Source organism: Boeremia exigua (genome assembly GCF_020726555.1).
Source record: "Boeremia exigua strain MPI-SDFR-AT-0100 chromosome Unknown C7974scaffold_1, whole genome shotgun sequence".
Lineage (NCBI taxonomy): Eukaryota > Fungi > Ascomycota > Dothideomycetes > Pleosporales > Didymellaceae > Boeremia > Boeremia exigua.
In genome coordinates, this window is record NW_025763518.1 from 1,522,099 (window position 1) to 1,536,717 (window position 14,619).

At 53.7% G+C, this 14,619-nt stretch overlaps 7 protein-coding genes and 1 non-coding gene across 8 annotated transcripts; 6 read left to right on the forward strand and 2 right to left on the reverse strand.

Annotated features, from left to right (window-relative positions):
• Positions 1–1,343: 1,343 nt before the first annotated feature.
• C7974DRAFT_12677 (uncharacterized protein) lies at positions 1,344–3,598 on the forward strand. Its single transcript, XM_046135274.1, has 5 exons — positions 1,344–1,732; positions 1,794–1,861; positions 1,917–2,181; positions 2,231–2,980; positions 3,031–3,598. Exons 1-5 carry the CDS (start codon positions 1,473–1,475, stop codon positions 3,404–3,406), a joined length of 1,719 nt encoding a protein of 572 aa, XP_046002765.1. The 5' UTR covers positions 1,344–1,472; the 3' UTR covers positions 3,407–3,598.
• A 1,011-nt stretch (positions 3,599–4,609) lies between these two features.
• Positions 4,610–5,421, forward strand: C7974DRAFT_407727 (uncharacterized protein; the record flags this gene model as incomplete). Its single annotated transcript, XM_046143259.1, has 3 exons — positions 4,610–4,777; positions 4,854–4,982; positions 5,041–5,421. 3 exons carry the CDS (start codon positions 4,610–4,612, stop codon positions 5,419–5,421), a joined length of 678 nt encoding a protein of 225 aa, XP_046002766.1.
• Positions 5,422–5,704: 283 nt separating this feature from the next.
• On the reverse strand, positions 5,705–6,768 carry C7974DRAFT_299532 (Alpha/Beta hydrolase protein; the record flags this gene model as incomplete). Its single annotated transcript, XM_046137755.1, has 2 exons — positions 5,705–6,577; positions 6,625–6,768. 2 exons carry the CDS (start codon positions 6,766–6,768, stop codon positions 5,705–5,707), a joined length of 1,017 nt encoding a protein of 338 aa, XP_046002767.1.
• A 231-nt stretch (positions 6,769–6,999) lies between these two features.
• Positions 7,000–9,038, forward strand: C7974DRAFT_429990 (replication protein-like protein A 70 kDa DNA-binding subunit; the record flags this gene model as incomplete). The annotated part of the gene is made up of 5 exons (XM_046144674.1): positions 7,000–7,034; positions 7,082–7,242; positions 7,294–7,384; positions 7,435–8,871; positions 8,918–9,038. 5 exons carry the CDS (start codon positions 7,000–7,002, stop codon positions 9,036–9,038), a joined length of 1,845 nt encoding a protein of 614 aa, XP_046002768.1.
• Positions 9,039–9,228: 190 nt separating this feature from the next.
• Positions 9,229–10,620, forward strand: C7974DRAFT_12734 (uncharacterized protein). The gene is made up of 3 exons (XM_046135288.1): positions 9,229–9,438; positions 9,490–9,854; positions 9,905–10,620. The coding sequence occupies exons 1-3, from the start codon at positions 9,414–9,416 to the stop codon at positions 10,529–10,531; spliced, it is 1,017 nt and encodes a 338-aa protein (XP_046002769.1). The 5' UTR covers positions 9,229–9,413; the 3' UTR covers positions 10,532–10,620.
• Positions 10,612–12,098, forward strand: C7974DRAFT_419573 (uncharacterized protein; the record flags this gene model as incomplete). The annotated part of the gene is made up of 3 exons (XM_046144213.1): positions 10,612–11,299; positions 11,367–11,513; positions 11,673–12,098. Exons 1-3 carry the CDS (start codon positions 10,709–10,711, stop codon positions 12,096–12,098), a joined length of 1,164 nt encoding a protein of 387 aa, XP_046002770.1. The 5' UTR covers positions 10,612–10,708.
• A 137-nt stretch (positions 12,099–12,235) lies between these two features.
• C7974DRAFT_t18 lies at positions 12,236–12,316 on the reverse strand. Its single transcript has one exon. It is a non-coding gene; the product is annotated as a tRNA-Ser (tRNA).
• A 452-nt stretch (positions 12,317–12,768) lies between these two features.
• C7974DRAFT_348633 (uncharacterized protein) lies at positions 12,769–14,611 on the forward strand (the record flags this gene model as incomplete). Its single annotated transcript, XM_046139413.1, has 2 exons — positions 12,769–13,145; positions 13,195–14,611. The coding sequence occupies 2 exons, from the start codon at positions 12,772–12,774 to the stop codon at positions 14,498–14,500; spliced, it is 1,680 nt and encodes a 559-aa protein (XP_046002771.1). The 3' UTR covers positions 14,501–14,611.
• Positions 14,612–14,619: the final 8 nt, after the last annotated feature.

A 14,619-nucleotide genomic window follows, 5' to 3' on the forward strand; every position in this document is an offset into this window, starting at 1 on the left:
ACGGGGCCAGCGAAATTGAGCCGCCTGCCCTATCAGACCTGGGCCATCGCCTAAAGCTACTCCAGGGCGCCGTGTCCTGGCCACTCACAACGAGCAGCTGGCCAGCGGCTTCGAGGCTGTTTCCCTGGCAGAGCAGCGCCAAGTCACCGTCCCTGGTGCGATGACGAAAGACTCGTGAGAGCTGACCACACTGACGCCGGCCTACCGTGTCAGGATGCAAGCAGAGACTCCTACAAGGTTAGCACTCGACTGGGGGCGATCCGCGGCTAGGCCTTGCGGTGGTAATAGGTAAGCTGTTCGGTGCAATGTTGGGTCGACCGGAGGCGTCTCCATGGGAAACCGTCTCTACGTGACGCAGGTGACGGCTAGAAGGGCACTGTGGCTCCTCGCGACGCCTCACACGAGGGCCGTCGGCGCAGATACTGCTTGGACAGAGGCCGGTGCAGCAGTTAAGCGGAGAGCGAACTGCTGGTTTCACGCAATTTTCAGGGCTTGCCGGCATAATGCTGGTCGGGGCGGGATCCGTGCCAGCGTGCTGTCAAGGTAACGCGACGAGGGAGATATGGTGTGCAGGTGCCTCAGCCAGCTCCGGCGGGCTGCATGGCGCTGGCCTCGCCCGTGAGCAGCGCAACTGCGCGCTGCCTGCCATGGCAATGCCACAGCATCCTTCGCCGCGCTGCACTGCCGCAGAGCGCGTCGTAAACACAGGTTCGCCGGCAGCCGCAGACGCAAGGCGCGTTAGCTGCAGCGTGATCGTGATTGCGGTTGCGGGCAGCGTCAATGAAACGCCGCGGATCAGCGGCGCTGCAGCAGCAGCAGTACCGAAAGAGCAAACTGCCCCATCCTCGTCCCGCTGCTGCCAGGGCCGTGTGCAGCAGGCCTGCTAGTGGTGAGGCCTCCGTGCAGCGCTTATGCCTCGCCAACGCGCGCACTGGCCGCCGTGCTGGACCACCTCCACTGCAGCTTGGTCGTTGCTGTGGAAGCGTAGGCTCGGCAACCTCAAATCCAGCTGGGTGACCTTGCCCTGCCTCTCTTTTCTTCACCCTTCTCGCACCCAAGAAGGCCATTCCCTCCCTTCGACAGCTGGCACCGGCACTGATGAGTATTGACTAGAAGAAGCTCGACGCTCACTGCACTGGGGTAACTCGTTGGGAAGCCGCTGCCACCACCGCCATCGACTCGCCGCTACCGACCCGCCGATAGCGAGCTCCATGTCCGCCTAGCCCTCCGCGACCAGCATCTCTGTGTATATTAGCGTCCGACTGCGAGGCTGTTTACCGCGAGCATCTTCAGATTGGAATTAGCTTTCCTGTCTTATATGCTCCACGGCTCTCCCCGCCGCCAACCCTACCACCGTCCCTCGCCGCCAGTGAGCTGAGAGCCCGCCCGCAGCACCTCCGCCCGCCGCCCACGCTCGCTGCACCTCGACTGCACCGCCGCCGCCGCACCGCACACCGCCGCCCATCGCCGCCATGGAGATGTCGTCGCCGCTGGCCGCCATGTGCCCGCCCGCCGCCATTCCCGGCCCGTGGGGCTATCGCCGCGACCTGCCACAATCAAAGCCATTGTTTGCCGCCCACCCGCTGGGCCAGAAGAGCTTCAACTTCCGCGACATGAGCATGAGGAAGGGAGGCATGGACAACTCGTACTTCGCCATCCAGCCAATGAGGGGATCGTCGCCGACGGCAAGCCTGGCCGCTGACATGTCGTCGAATCTGCATGTCGACCAGAGGTACGGCCCACCCTTGCATATGCAATCCGCCCATTGTCCACCCTGCTAATTCCTTTGTTAGCCCCCAGCTCGCCACCCCCCGTCGTTCCCTCTTTACGTCGGCTTTGTTCCAGCAGGTCGATGCTCACAGTAAGCCACGCTGTGCTTTGTTGTCGGCGCGAATATAGGCTGACCTCTAACCAAGCAGCCGAAGGCGTAACAACCCCTCCAGTCAGATGGGAAGGCGTGACCACGCCGCCAATCCCCGACTCCTCGCCCTGCTTCGTGCCCGACTCCATGGACATCTCGCCGCTGCCGCACAAGGCGCCCTACAACAGCTACATCACACTGCCGTCGCCCTCTCCAGAGGTGATGCCCAGCAACAACGACGACGACGACGACGACATGCTCTCTCCCTGCGAGCAGCCTGCTAATGAGCTAGACATTCCTCGCCCAAGCTCTGCTGCTGAGTACGTACAATCTGCGTGAACCACTCAAGCCTTTACTGACGCGTCGCAGTCGTAAGAAGTCCATCCTTCTCCGACCATCTCTCTCACGCACGAAGAACTTCTCGACCAACACTGTTTCCTTCAAGCAGCAGGAACAGCAGCCTTTCAGGTTTGGCGCTGGCTGTGACCGTGACGGCTTTGAGAACATTGGCAACACATCATCACCCAGTCTTGACGAGTGCTTTGCCCCTTCACCCCCCCGAGAACGTCGCCCCATCTCCAATGGATCACTCTTCGCGTCATCTAAGATTAAGCCATTTCCCTTCGGCTCAAACATACAGTCCCGCAACAATGGCTCACCCCTTGCTGCCATTAGGAAACAAAGTGCCGCTCACAGCCGTCCTCGCCCTAGTAAGATGAGGAGATCACTGAGCATGTTTGAGCATCCTGGCGACGTGATGAACGCGAAGAACGATAGTGACGAGTCTGATTCACCCAGTGGTCTGTCGTCTGTGATGGATACAGAGGACTGCCCTTCGCTCAAGCTGCCTCATTTCACACCCACTGAGCCCGAGAGCCTTCCTCGTATCACCCATGAAACACTCATCCAAGTGCTTGACGGTACCTACGAGCACATGTATGACGAGACAGCCATCATTGATTGCCGCTTCGAGTACGAGTACAACGGAGGACACATTGAAGGCGCATTGAACTTCTGTGACAAAGAGCAATTGGCTGAGCGTCTCTTCTCCGCGCCAGCCAACACTAACACGCTTCTCATCCTGCACTGTGAATACTCCGCGCACCGCGCGCCTCTCATGTAAGTCCGCGCACTGTGCATCTACTCCGCTCTTGTTCTAATAAACCCAGGGCCAAGTTCGTGCGCTCTCAAGACCGCAAGGAGAATGCGCACCGCTACCCTGCACTGCACTATCCCGAGGTCTACATCCTTGACGGTGGCTATAGTTCTTTCTACCACTCTAACTCGACTCGTTGCTTCCCACAGAACTATCTTCGTATGGATGCTAAGGAGCACGAGCAATCCTGCGAACGTGGCCTTAACAAGCTCCGACAACGCTCGAAGCTGAACCGTGCCCATACGTTCGCGATTGGCCAACACTCTTGCCAGATGGAAGACAGCCCCACGTCTCTCAGTCGGTCCAAGAGTGGCGGCAACATCTTCATGCTCGGCGACGACTCACCCGTTGGGCGAATAGGTGCTTCGCGTCGCATGGCCTCCTACTGAGCGCACGCGAAGCCGACGATTTGTATACGACATGCTCTAATTCACGGCGAACTGGATCCACGGCGTTCCCATTACTTGCTGCTTCGGTATTCCACAGCATCGGCGTTTTGATCATTTACTCATTTCCATCTCGAGGCGTTCTAGCGATTTGCCATTTGGCTCTTTCTCTGCATCAATTTGGACTTCCAGACAGCGGGAACAACACAACACCGACTGCGAGCAGTCTCTACATTTTGGGCTTGCGCCACTCCCGTTGCTCCTGCATTTTATACCCAATGTCGCGTGGCCGCAGGCTCGGACATCATTCTTGTTTACGGCAGCATTAGACCACTGCCTCACAGTCTCATTATTTCCTTTGTCACTACCATCCTCATACGGATTTTCATGGCCCCGTGGAGCAGATCAAAGCATCAATCCAACGACACAATCTCAGAAACATTACGAAACCAAATAAACCGGTCTATGTACCTCCACACATCGTCAGCTCGACATCCTCTCCTATCCCCAACTGGTCTTCTTCCATTCTTCGACACCCTCTCCATACCAGATTGGCTCCACTACATCAGACTGAAAGCATTCCAGCATTTGTCGCACATTGGCGCAACTGAGGGTCTTTGCTTCGCTTTAACCTATTGAGGCTCTTATTCCATTCGATTGTGTACTTATTCGTACGTCTTTTGATCTTCCCAGGCTGGGGTTGGTGATGGTAAGCCTGTGGCCAAGACTTGAGGAGGTAATCGATGGGTCCTTCGTCGTAATGCGGCAGAGAGATGATACCGGCTAGAAACTGCATGTAGAAACTAGGGAAATGAAACAGTACCTTAAATGCATCGTACCTGCTTGTGACACGAACCAGTCTAAGCTTTTGCTGTCAATACTTTCGTGAGACTTGACAGCTGCGAGCGCCCTGACCTTGAAACTGCAAGCCAATCGGACGCGACGCGCTTTAAACACGCTAGCGATGTGACTGCCCCACTTTCCGTGAACGCTGCAGCATGTGAGACGCGATCACGAACTCTATCCGGTCTTGTACCTGCAGCCGCGGTATCTTTTAACCATTCTCTGACACTCCACCCAACGTCCCACACGCATTTGACACCTCGAGGGTACACATCGTCTTGCTTTGTCTCGCAGTACTGCACTTCCTCCCCTGTCGAACGCCTACCCGCGGTCGGGCGCACACAGCTTCCGTGTCGTACGACCATGGATATTGACGATCTCCTCGCCGAAGTCGCAGTCGACTCAACGCCTCAGGAATCAAGAGACCTGCAGGAGTTGACGAGAGTATGGGTTGCAGAGCGCACAGCGCCTGAGATTCTCAGCTGGCCAGAGGAGCTGATGGACAGAGTGCTAGAGCGGATTAGACGGCAGGTATGTTGCTGTCCTTGATACAGGACATGGAAACGGTGGAGTGGTTGTTGCGAAGAGGTCCTAATGGCGTAGGCAGATTGAGCTTGTGGAAGACCAGACGGGAAATATGGACCCAAAGACAAATTTCAAGCTTATAGTCATTCAAACAGAACTTGAGCGATTCAAGTTCCTGGTCAGGAGCTTTTTGAGGGCAAGACTCAAGAAGGTACGTTCCCTCGAAGGCGTTGCTCAGGATCGTGCATGTGCTGACCAGCAATGGGTAGATCGACCAACACCCGCTCCACATTCGCGCGCAACACACTGCCTCCCTCGATACCATGCGACCGCTTCTCTCCCCATCCGAACTGCAGTACCTCACATCGCACCAGGCGCTACTGTCGCAACACTACTCTGCGTCATTTCTGTCACAATTCCCAGCATCACTGCAGCGGCTAGACGACACAACAGGTGGCATTAGCATGGTGGACAAGCCCGACGAAGACAAGGCCGTGTTTGTACGAGCACTTAGCGATATCGGGACTGTGTTCATAGAAGGCACAGACCGCCGCCTCGAAATGAAGAGAGGCGACGTATGGGTAGTCCGGTGGAGTGCAGTGAGAAAATGGGCTGTTGGGAGCGGAACCGGTGACGTAGAGCTTATTTGAGGAAGAGACAATGTTGTGTTGTAGGAGCAACGCTTGCCGACTCGCGAAAGAGCGGTCACGACTATACGAAAAGCGAACGCGCGCGCCCAAACAGTGAGGCTGACCCTGCGCTGGTGCGGAGGCCCGTGAGCAGCAATGTCAAAATGCCGCGGGCAATCTTATACCGTAGATCATAAGAAGTGGTATCATTACACTACGAATCGACAGAAAAGTCCAGCCTTTCGACGCCGCGCGTGAAACTGAGGGGATCCCTGCTTGTCAGGTGTGCAGATCATCCGGACGTTTAGTGGCCTTGTATCCACGACAACATCTCCCCGAAGGCCTGTGATTGCTCGTGCTTGATCTTCGAGTCTTCGTAATCTCCGTACACCGCAAAGCCGTGTGGCACCCCTTCATAGACCTTGACCTCGTGTTCTACTTTGTTGGTCTCCATTGCCCGCCGGCCAGGTGTAAGAACCTCGTCCTCTGGGAACAGCGGGTCGTCCTTGACAGCAGCAATGTAAACAGGAGACCGTACAGCTTCGAGGTCCTCTTTCGAGACCATCGTTCCGTGTGCGACAGCGCCTGCCTTCAGGACTGGCGCCTTCTTCGCTGCGCCCTGTTCCTCATCTTCTGCAGGTGCCTGTCCCCAAGCAACTGTGTCGGGGAGCTCACCAGCCAACATGAGGACGTATTTGGCGCCAAAGCAGTATCCCACGCCGTACACGCCGCCTCCGTTTGCGACTGCATCTGCGAACTCCTCCTTGGCGCCCTCGACGACCTTGTGCAAGATCGGTAGGACCTTCTCTGGTGTGTGTCTCGCAAGCCACATATCAATTGTGAATGCCTTGATTCCCTCAGCTGCTCTCAGCTTGATGGTGTCAAGCCACGATGTCTTCTCCGTAACTTCGTCCATGGTGACTGTGCTCGTAGCCGGCTCGCCGTCGAACTGGTCGGGCATGACCACGAGGTAGCCTTCCGAGGCATATTTGTCGGCTTGGAGCTGGTTGTTCGTGGACTTGATTCCAGTGCCACCAGTAAGCAGTAGGAGAAGCTTCGAGGGAGCATGAGGGTAGTCGGAGGGTTTCGTGATGTAGCACTCGACACCGCCAAGTTTTGTGACTTCTCCCGTAGGCACTTCACCAGCAGGAGTTGGCCGGTCTGTAGTGCAGTGCTCCTGATCATTCGGTCAGTGCTGCCTGTTGGTCGCTGAACCGAACTTACGCCCATAGTTGGCCCTGTCTGCGCAGGAGTATCGCCCAGGAAGAGGCTCTGCGGAGCTCCTTCCGTCTGACCTGCAGTCTGCGCAGTCGATGCCTCCTGTGCATCGCTCTCAGGTGCTCGTGTTGCAACTTCAATGTCAGCCATGGTGTTGTTGTGTGATGTAATGTAGTGTGAGGTCTATGGCTGTGAGCGAGGGTCCAATTGAGCCAGTTACGTATGCATAGAAGTGGGTCTCCGCTTGGTTGTGGCGGGGTTGGTGCCTACAGATCACTAGCGTCCACTTAACGCGAACGCGCTCGACGCGTCCTGGAACTTCATTGTGCCGCCACCTCGACACAACACCACCATAACTGTCCGAACTGCACATCATCCAACATGGCAGAACAGGCAATCACACAGGGTGCCATCAGGTATGTAAAGTCTAGACATTGCGCTAGCAAATACTGAACTCTGGTAGGAGCATTTTCGAGCCCAGCGGCTGCTTCGTGGAGCACCCCGTCCTGCAATGCGTGCAGATCAAGACTATGGAGCCCAAGGCGGGCGAGGCAAACGCGATACAGCGCTTCCGTGTTGTGCTGAGTGATGTTCGCAACTTCATACAGACGATGATTGCGACCAGTATGTCCTGCACCTACATCCGCATTCTGGAGCAGAACTAATCGCTTGTAGCTGCAAATGAGATCGTCACCTCTGGCAAGCTCAAGAAAGGATCGATAGTCCGACTACTCAAATACAACCCGCAGCAGGTCAAAGACAAGAAGTATGCATGGTCGAGTCACGATCGTTGCAACACAGCTGACTCGTACACAGCATTTTGATCATCATGGAGCTCGATGTTCTTTCACAGTACGGCGAGCTCGAAAAGATCGGCCAGCCCGAGGCCCTCGACTCGAAACCCAAGCAACAGCCTGATGCTATCTCGGGCAACAACTTCTACGGCAACAAGCCAGCTCCTGCGCCCCAGCAACAGCAGAGGGCGCTCCCCGTCCACCAGAGCAACCCCAGCACATCCACACACCCGCACCTCTACCCGATCGAGTCCCTTTCGCCATATGCTCACAAGTGGACTATTCGAGCTCGGTGCACACACAAGGGCGAAATGAAGGAGTGGCACAACGCAAAGGGCACCGGCAAGCTATTTAGTGTGAACTTGCTGGATGACACTGGCGAGATCCGTGCGACAGCTTTCACGGAGGTTGCTGAAAGGCTGTACCCCATCTTCGAGGAAGGTGTGGTGTACTACATCTCCGCACCTTGTCGAGTCACACTTGCGAAGAAACAGTACTCGAATCTGCCAAACGACTACGAGCTGCAATTCGAACGTGACACCGAGGTTGAGAAGGCAGAAGACCAGGACAACAAGCCTCAGATTCGATTCAACTTTACCAAGATCGGTGACCTCAACTCCGTGGACAAGGATACGACTATCGACACCATCGGTGTGCTGAAGGAGGTTGGTGAAGTGTCCACGATCACATCCAAGAACACGAACAAAGACTTCTCCAAGCGAGAACTGACACTCGCCGATGACAGTCAAACCTCAGTGCGTCTTACTATCTGGGGCAAGACAGCAGAGGGTTTCGAGGCACCGTTGGAGTCGATTGTTGCCTTCAAAGGTGTCAAGGTCTCTGACTTTGGTGGCCGAAGCCTGAGTCTGTTGAGTTCTGGCTCAATGATGCTAGACCCTGATATCGACGAGGCACACAAACTGCGAGGCTGGTTCAACGCTGTTGGTCAGAACGCTACCTTCTCTACTCATCAGAACATGGCTTCATCTTCTGGAGGTTCAAAGAATGAGACCAAGCTCATCTCTCAGATTCTTGAGGAGGAAAGCTACCTTCAAGATCAGCCAACCTATCTGAACCTGCGAGCTTCCGTGTTATACGTGAAAAACACAACTATTGCTTACCCGGCGTGCTCGACGCCAGGATGCAACAAGAAGGTGATTGAAGAGAACCCTGGCTCTTGGTGGTGTGAGAAGTGCCAGACATCGTTCCCTGAGCCAACATACCGCTACGTACTGAGCGTCAATGTTGCAGATCACACTGGTACTCTGTGGCTGAACTGCTTCGATGATGTCGGACAAATCGTTGTTGGAATGTCCGCCAACGAAGCAATGAAGATCAAGGAAGCAGACGAGGAGAACAACACCGCGGGGAACTTCCTGAACATCATGCAGGAAGCTACTTGCAAGACGTTTAACTTTAGGCTCCGGGCTAAGATGGAGACATATCAGGATCAGCCCAAGTAAGTCTCATTCCATGTGTTTGTAAGATAGCTGCTAATTCCCTAGGCCCCGTTATCAGGTGATGAGCATCAACCCTCTCAACTACGCCCAGGAAGCCAATAAACTGGCACAACTCATTAAGCAATACGACATCGACGACAACAGCGGCAGTCTGTTCGTAAACTAAGCGCTGTTGTTGTTCAATTTCCACACAAAAAGGGTACGATTCTGTAGCAACGTTAAAATGGGGTATAATATGCAGCCCGGTATTCTACCAATTTTATACATGTCGGAGCGCCTCTGTGAATGTTTCTACCTGAGTACGTAGTCGCTTGAAAGCATCCGCTTGACGCGTTGCCCCGCTCTCGAAAGTGCCCCACCAACGTCATTACCAATCGTTCCGATGACGCCGGAACTGCCTCGGAAAATACATTTACGTCAAGCTTACAGATCTTCTTTCCTGCTAGAGCTCAGGCCTAACAATTAGCACGCATTTCTGCCTGTACAAGTATCGTTCAATACGACCTCCTTGTCCATTGATTCCGCATCTAAACCGTACAAGATGAGCAACACGATGAAGGCAGTAGGCATGTAGACTAATGTTCTATCATGTGAGAACGCCTTTTAACAATTCCTAGATATTAAGAACGGCAAGGGTTCAATCGAGGCCCTTCACATTGCCGATGTCCCCAGGCCCGAGCTCGGCAAGTCGCAAGCCCTCGTCAAGATCAAGGCGTTCGGGTTAAACCGCATGGATCTGCTCCAACGTGAAGGCAGATACCCTGTGCCACCTGGTGCTTCTAAAGTTCTCGGTGTAGAATTCTCAGGAACGATCGCAGAGTTGGGTGCCGAAGGTGGCGGCAAGGAGAACTTCAAGGAGGGAGATGAGGTCTTTGGACTCGCGTACGGCGGCGCCTACGCAGAGTACATTGCCGTATCGACACACATGCTGGTCAGGAAGCCAAAGGAGTTAACATGGGAGCAGTGTGCTGGCATCCCTGAGGTACAGCCTTTCCCAAGCCCAGAGTAAACCTGAGTGCTGACCTCTGGTAGACATGGATCACCGCAACTCAGGCTATGTACCTAGTAGGCAAATACGCAGCCGGCAAGTCCATTCTCTGGCACGCCGCAGCCTCGTCTGTCTCGATCGCTGGAATCCAGCTTTCGAAAGCGGACGGCGCATCTGCAGTCTACGCGACCGCCCGCCAGGACGAGAAGTGCGACTTTGCGGTCAAAGAGCTCGGCGCAACAGCTGCATTCAATACCACGACGCAGAACTGGGCCGACGAGGTTCTCAAAGCCACGGATGGCAAGGGCGTAGACATCATCATTGATTTCATTGGCGCAAGCTACTTCCAGAATAACCTCAAGGCGGTGGCTAAAGATGGCGTAATTGTCAATCTTGGCTTTATGGGCGGCACGCAGGTCCCTGAGGGAACAGACATCAGTGCGTTCATCTTGAAGAGGTGCACGTTTGTGGGCAGCAGCTTGCGGAGCAGGGATGAGGATTACCAGGGCAAGTTGAGGGATCAACTGGTTGAGCATGCACTACCGAAGTTCAAGGACGGTTCTTTCAAGCTGTTCATCGAAAAGGTGCTTCCGTGGGAGCAGATTCAGGATGCGCACCGTTTGATAGAGGAGAACAAGACTAAGGGCAAGGTCATCTGCACGATCTCATAGGGAGCTGAAGCTTTTGATCAATAAGAGGATATTTGAACTTGCTTTGAGGTTCCAGGTGAGCTCATGCGCTCCTTCCCATACACCATGTTCGGCTCGCGTCGCAGTCGACGCTCGCTTGCGACTTCTCTTCTAGTTCGTGGCAGGCGCTAGCGTTTTATTGTCTTCCTCGTTCTGTCGATGATGCCCTTCTCTCACTCCCCCATCTCCCACACATTATTGCCGCCTCTACTACTGGCACATTACCGAGTCAGCACGAAACTCGACGACGTCCAGGGGAATTTGACAACCGCCACATCGTTGGTGATAAGTACCAAGACGCTCATGGCGGAGTTTCGCACAGAAGCAGTTTCGAATGCTGAGGCAACTGCAGCACAGCTCACTATCTCGGTCGGAAAGTTGGAGACGTCAGATGCTCACTGCACCATTTCCACCGAGAGGTTCAATGCAGTCGAAACAAATGTTCGAGACATGAACGCGTCATCTGTACCCAAATTTGGTGGTCTCGAAGCTTCTATACACACCAAAATACCCTCGGTTCGAGTTGAGACTGAGAAGATCGGTGATCAAGTCCGAGCCACTGACAGCACCCTGAGTACATTCCAGTGCGACATTGATCAGGTCAAAGGCTCCCTTTCAGACATCAGGAGCACTGTGGAGAAGCACACCGACGCCTCCGCTACTGGCTTCGATAGTATCGGCAGTTCTATGAACGATATTCGCACAGATCTCCGAGACGCTCGCGATCCGGCGCGAGAGGAGATACTCGCTGTGCGTGATCAGTTCCTCGAAAGCGCCACCCATAGACGAGTGAGATCGTTTAACCAGCACTGTCCAGGCCACCAGAGATGAGACTTGCGACCTGTCGAGGGGTTTGATCATCGGTATCAACAGTCTGTGGACGAAGAAGATCAAGCCTCTCGGTGCAGCCATCCGCATACGAGACGAAGAGATGTCTACCCGAGTTGAAAAACTGGCTACACGGGTAGATGACATTCAGACCGAGATAACTACACAAGTAACTGGCCTTCATACTCAAATGGCGGACACAATTAAGAGGATGCATGAGAGTGCCAATCGACTGCGACAGGAGGGATTGGCGGCACAGATCGTGCTGCAGACTGGTATGGGATAAATGATGAAGACCGAACTGGCGGAGGTGATGAAGAGAATGGAGCTCATCAAGACTGCTAGTCAACCACGGCAGCAAGAGGATATCGTAGCCGCAATCACCATCGCCACGCTCGTCGACGTAAACAAAAGCCTCGCCGATGCGAGCCGCAGTCAATCCCTGAAAGATACTCTCGTCACATCTACGATAGCCCAATTGATAGGCTCGACGAGACAGCTGGTGGACTCCAACAGACAGTCAGTCGGCGCGTGCGAGTCCCTCACCACTTGGAACAAAACACTGACGCAGACCAACTACGTCTCGTCCGCCAGAATAGCAATGGGTGTTCTGGCTGCTAATCAGCAGGCTCAGCACTTGCATGTCGCTCGTGGCCAGATCACTGAGCTCACACACGAGAAGCGGTCACTAGTTACTGAACGTGCTGTGATAGAATTATAGAGATGTAGTAATCTAAAGTACCATTTTCATGAGTCAGTTGCACTGGTCATCTGGCTGACGAACCCAAGTTTTTTCACGCGCAAAAAGACAGACAGATAGACGCATTGCACTTGTAGCACGTACGGAGGCAAAAAACGCGACGTTGGCAGGATTCGAACCTACGCTCCCGAAGGAACAAGATTTCTAGTCTTGCGCGATAACCACTCCGCCACAACGCCCGAGATCACTTGCTGGTTAATGCTAGTGATTGGATAAAGTTTTGGCCAGTATTTGTGATAATATCCTCAGTCAAAACCTGTCTAGATCTGTGCTGTCAATCTCGCGCCAACTTTAGTAGATCACCAAGGCGCATGACATGCGACATTGGTTTCTGGGTTCTATCTCCTTAAACAGTGCAACAGCTTCGAGAATACAAGTGATCCTGTGCAAAAAACAGCTTAACTATGCTAGAGCTTAGAGATTGGCAGCTCTAAAGACAACAATATATAGTGTGAAGTAAAAAGGCAATGTAGTCCTCTATATGTCTATGTACTTACGCAAGTTGTGCAGATCTACACTGAAGGTCTCCGTCACATGGCCCGCTTTTACAGCAGGGATGAGCGACCACAAGCGAGGACGCTAAGATACTGGACGCGTTCCGGGTGCGAGGTGTCGTGACCTCAAGCACGCAAACATGTTCTCTTCTCAGAAAAGTAACGGCGTTGAGACACAGCTTTGCACAGCAGTCAACAATGCGATACGTACGCGTAATGCTGCAGAGCTCGCGTCCATCGTTCTGCTTGAGCCTCCCTTTCCGCCGATCTACCAGGACCTTGTGCAGTCGCTTCAGACCAGCTACCCGCAAAATGCACACAACTCTGAAAGCCGACTCGATCAGCTAGTGCGGAGAGTCGTCACAGAGACAGCTGAGTATGAAGACGAGCAGGGGAAGCCGGTGCAAGGCTGGAATGCAATGGTCACGTTTCTTGTTGGATGGATGACCTTCCTGAGAGACATGGATTTGGCCAATTTGTTGCACACTTATCAAGGGCTCAAAGACTTGCAAGAGTAAGTAGCAAGTGAACTGGTTCATGTACGGAGTGCTAATATCCATAAGACAGGCCAACAGCGCACTGACACACCCAATAAAGGGCGTCTTGATTCTACCGACAATTGTCAACTACGCAAGAGTATTCTCTCGAGTCGCATTAGGGTTGGACAAACACCCGGAGCTCATTCAGCACCTCCTCACTTCTACCGATGAGGGTTCTCGAGAGTCATTATCAGAAAAGGCGGCTAACGTCGTTCGGGTTGCCTTTACTCAATGCTTGAACGATCGTGTGGGCACACAGGACAAGAAGCTAGGAATTTACAAGATGGCAAACATTTGCTTAAAGATTCTCTTCCAAGCCGACAAGCCGGAGAGCTGCGAAACGATCTTCCGAAACATTACCAATTCATCGCCACCGTTACACATGTACCCAAAGCCAGAGCAGGTTACGTACCTCTACTACCTTGGCCGCTATCATTTCGCCAACACGAATTTCTATGCGGCACAGCTGGTACTGGATCATGCATACGACCTCAGTTCGAAATCGCCACAATTTATCAAGCAACGACGGCATATACTCATCTACCTGATCGCGTCCAACCTGATCATTGGCCGGCTGCCCACAGAACACATCTATCTATTGCCCGAAGCGCAAGGCCTGAAAGAAATCTTCAGTCCAATAGCAAAAGCCATCAAGTCTGGTAACCTCGAACAGTTCCGCCGCATTACAAATCCAGATCTCTCCAGCTCGACTGCAGGTTGGCTGATGAAGTTCCGGATCTTTTACCAGATCGGTAACTATTGCGAAGTCCTGGTCTGGCGGTCGTTGTTCCGGGCAATATACAGAAAGACTGGGCAGGAAGGCGGCCAAGAAGGCGGGATGAACACGAGCAAGGCCGCTGTCCTCGACCTTAATGCTGTTCGAGTGGCATTTGCTCACCTCGAAGCACGGGCGAAGATCAAGAATCCAGCGATGGCACAGCAGGGTGCCATACCTGGACATCGTAATTTTGGCCACCTGTTCCAGGACCACGCCTCAGTTTCGAAGTCGTCATACGTTGATCCGGACTTTGCGGGTCTCGAAGGGATCGAGCCGTACAATCACGAGGTGAATGCGGCCGAAGCCGAGTGCATCTGCGCAGCTCTCATAACGCAGGGGTTTGTCGCTGGTTACATCGACCATGCATCAGGACGACTCGCTATCTCAGGTGCGAGACGGCCTGGTGGTGCGGCGCAGAACGGGTTTCCAGCTCCGTTTATGGTAATCAAGGGCAAAAACAGCGATGATGTTCTTGGGTGGAAGAAAGATAGTGGAGGGAGCATGCAAGGGCAGGTCATTCGAATGAGCGGTGCGAAAGCGGTCGGAGAATGAGCAGACAGATGATATACCCATGTAAAGAACAGCAATTCAACGGCAAAATGGTTCCGAGTGGGACATTTTCGACCAAACGAGTGCCTCATCAACGATGGCTCTAATGTTGCTAAATCAGT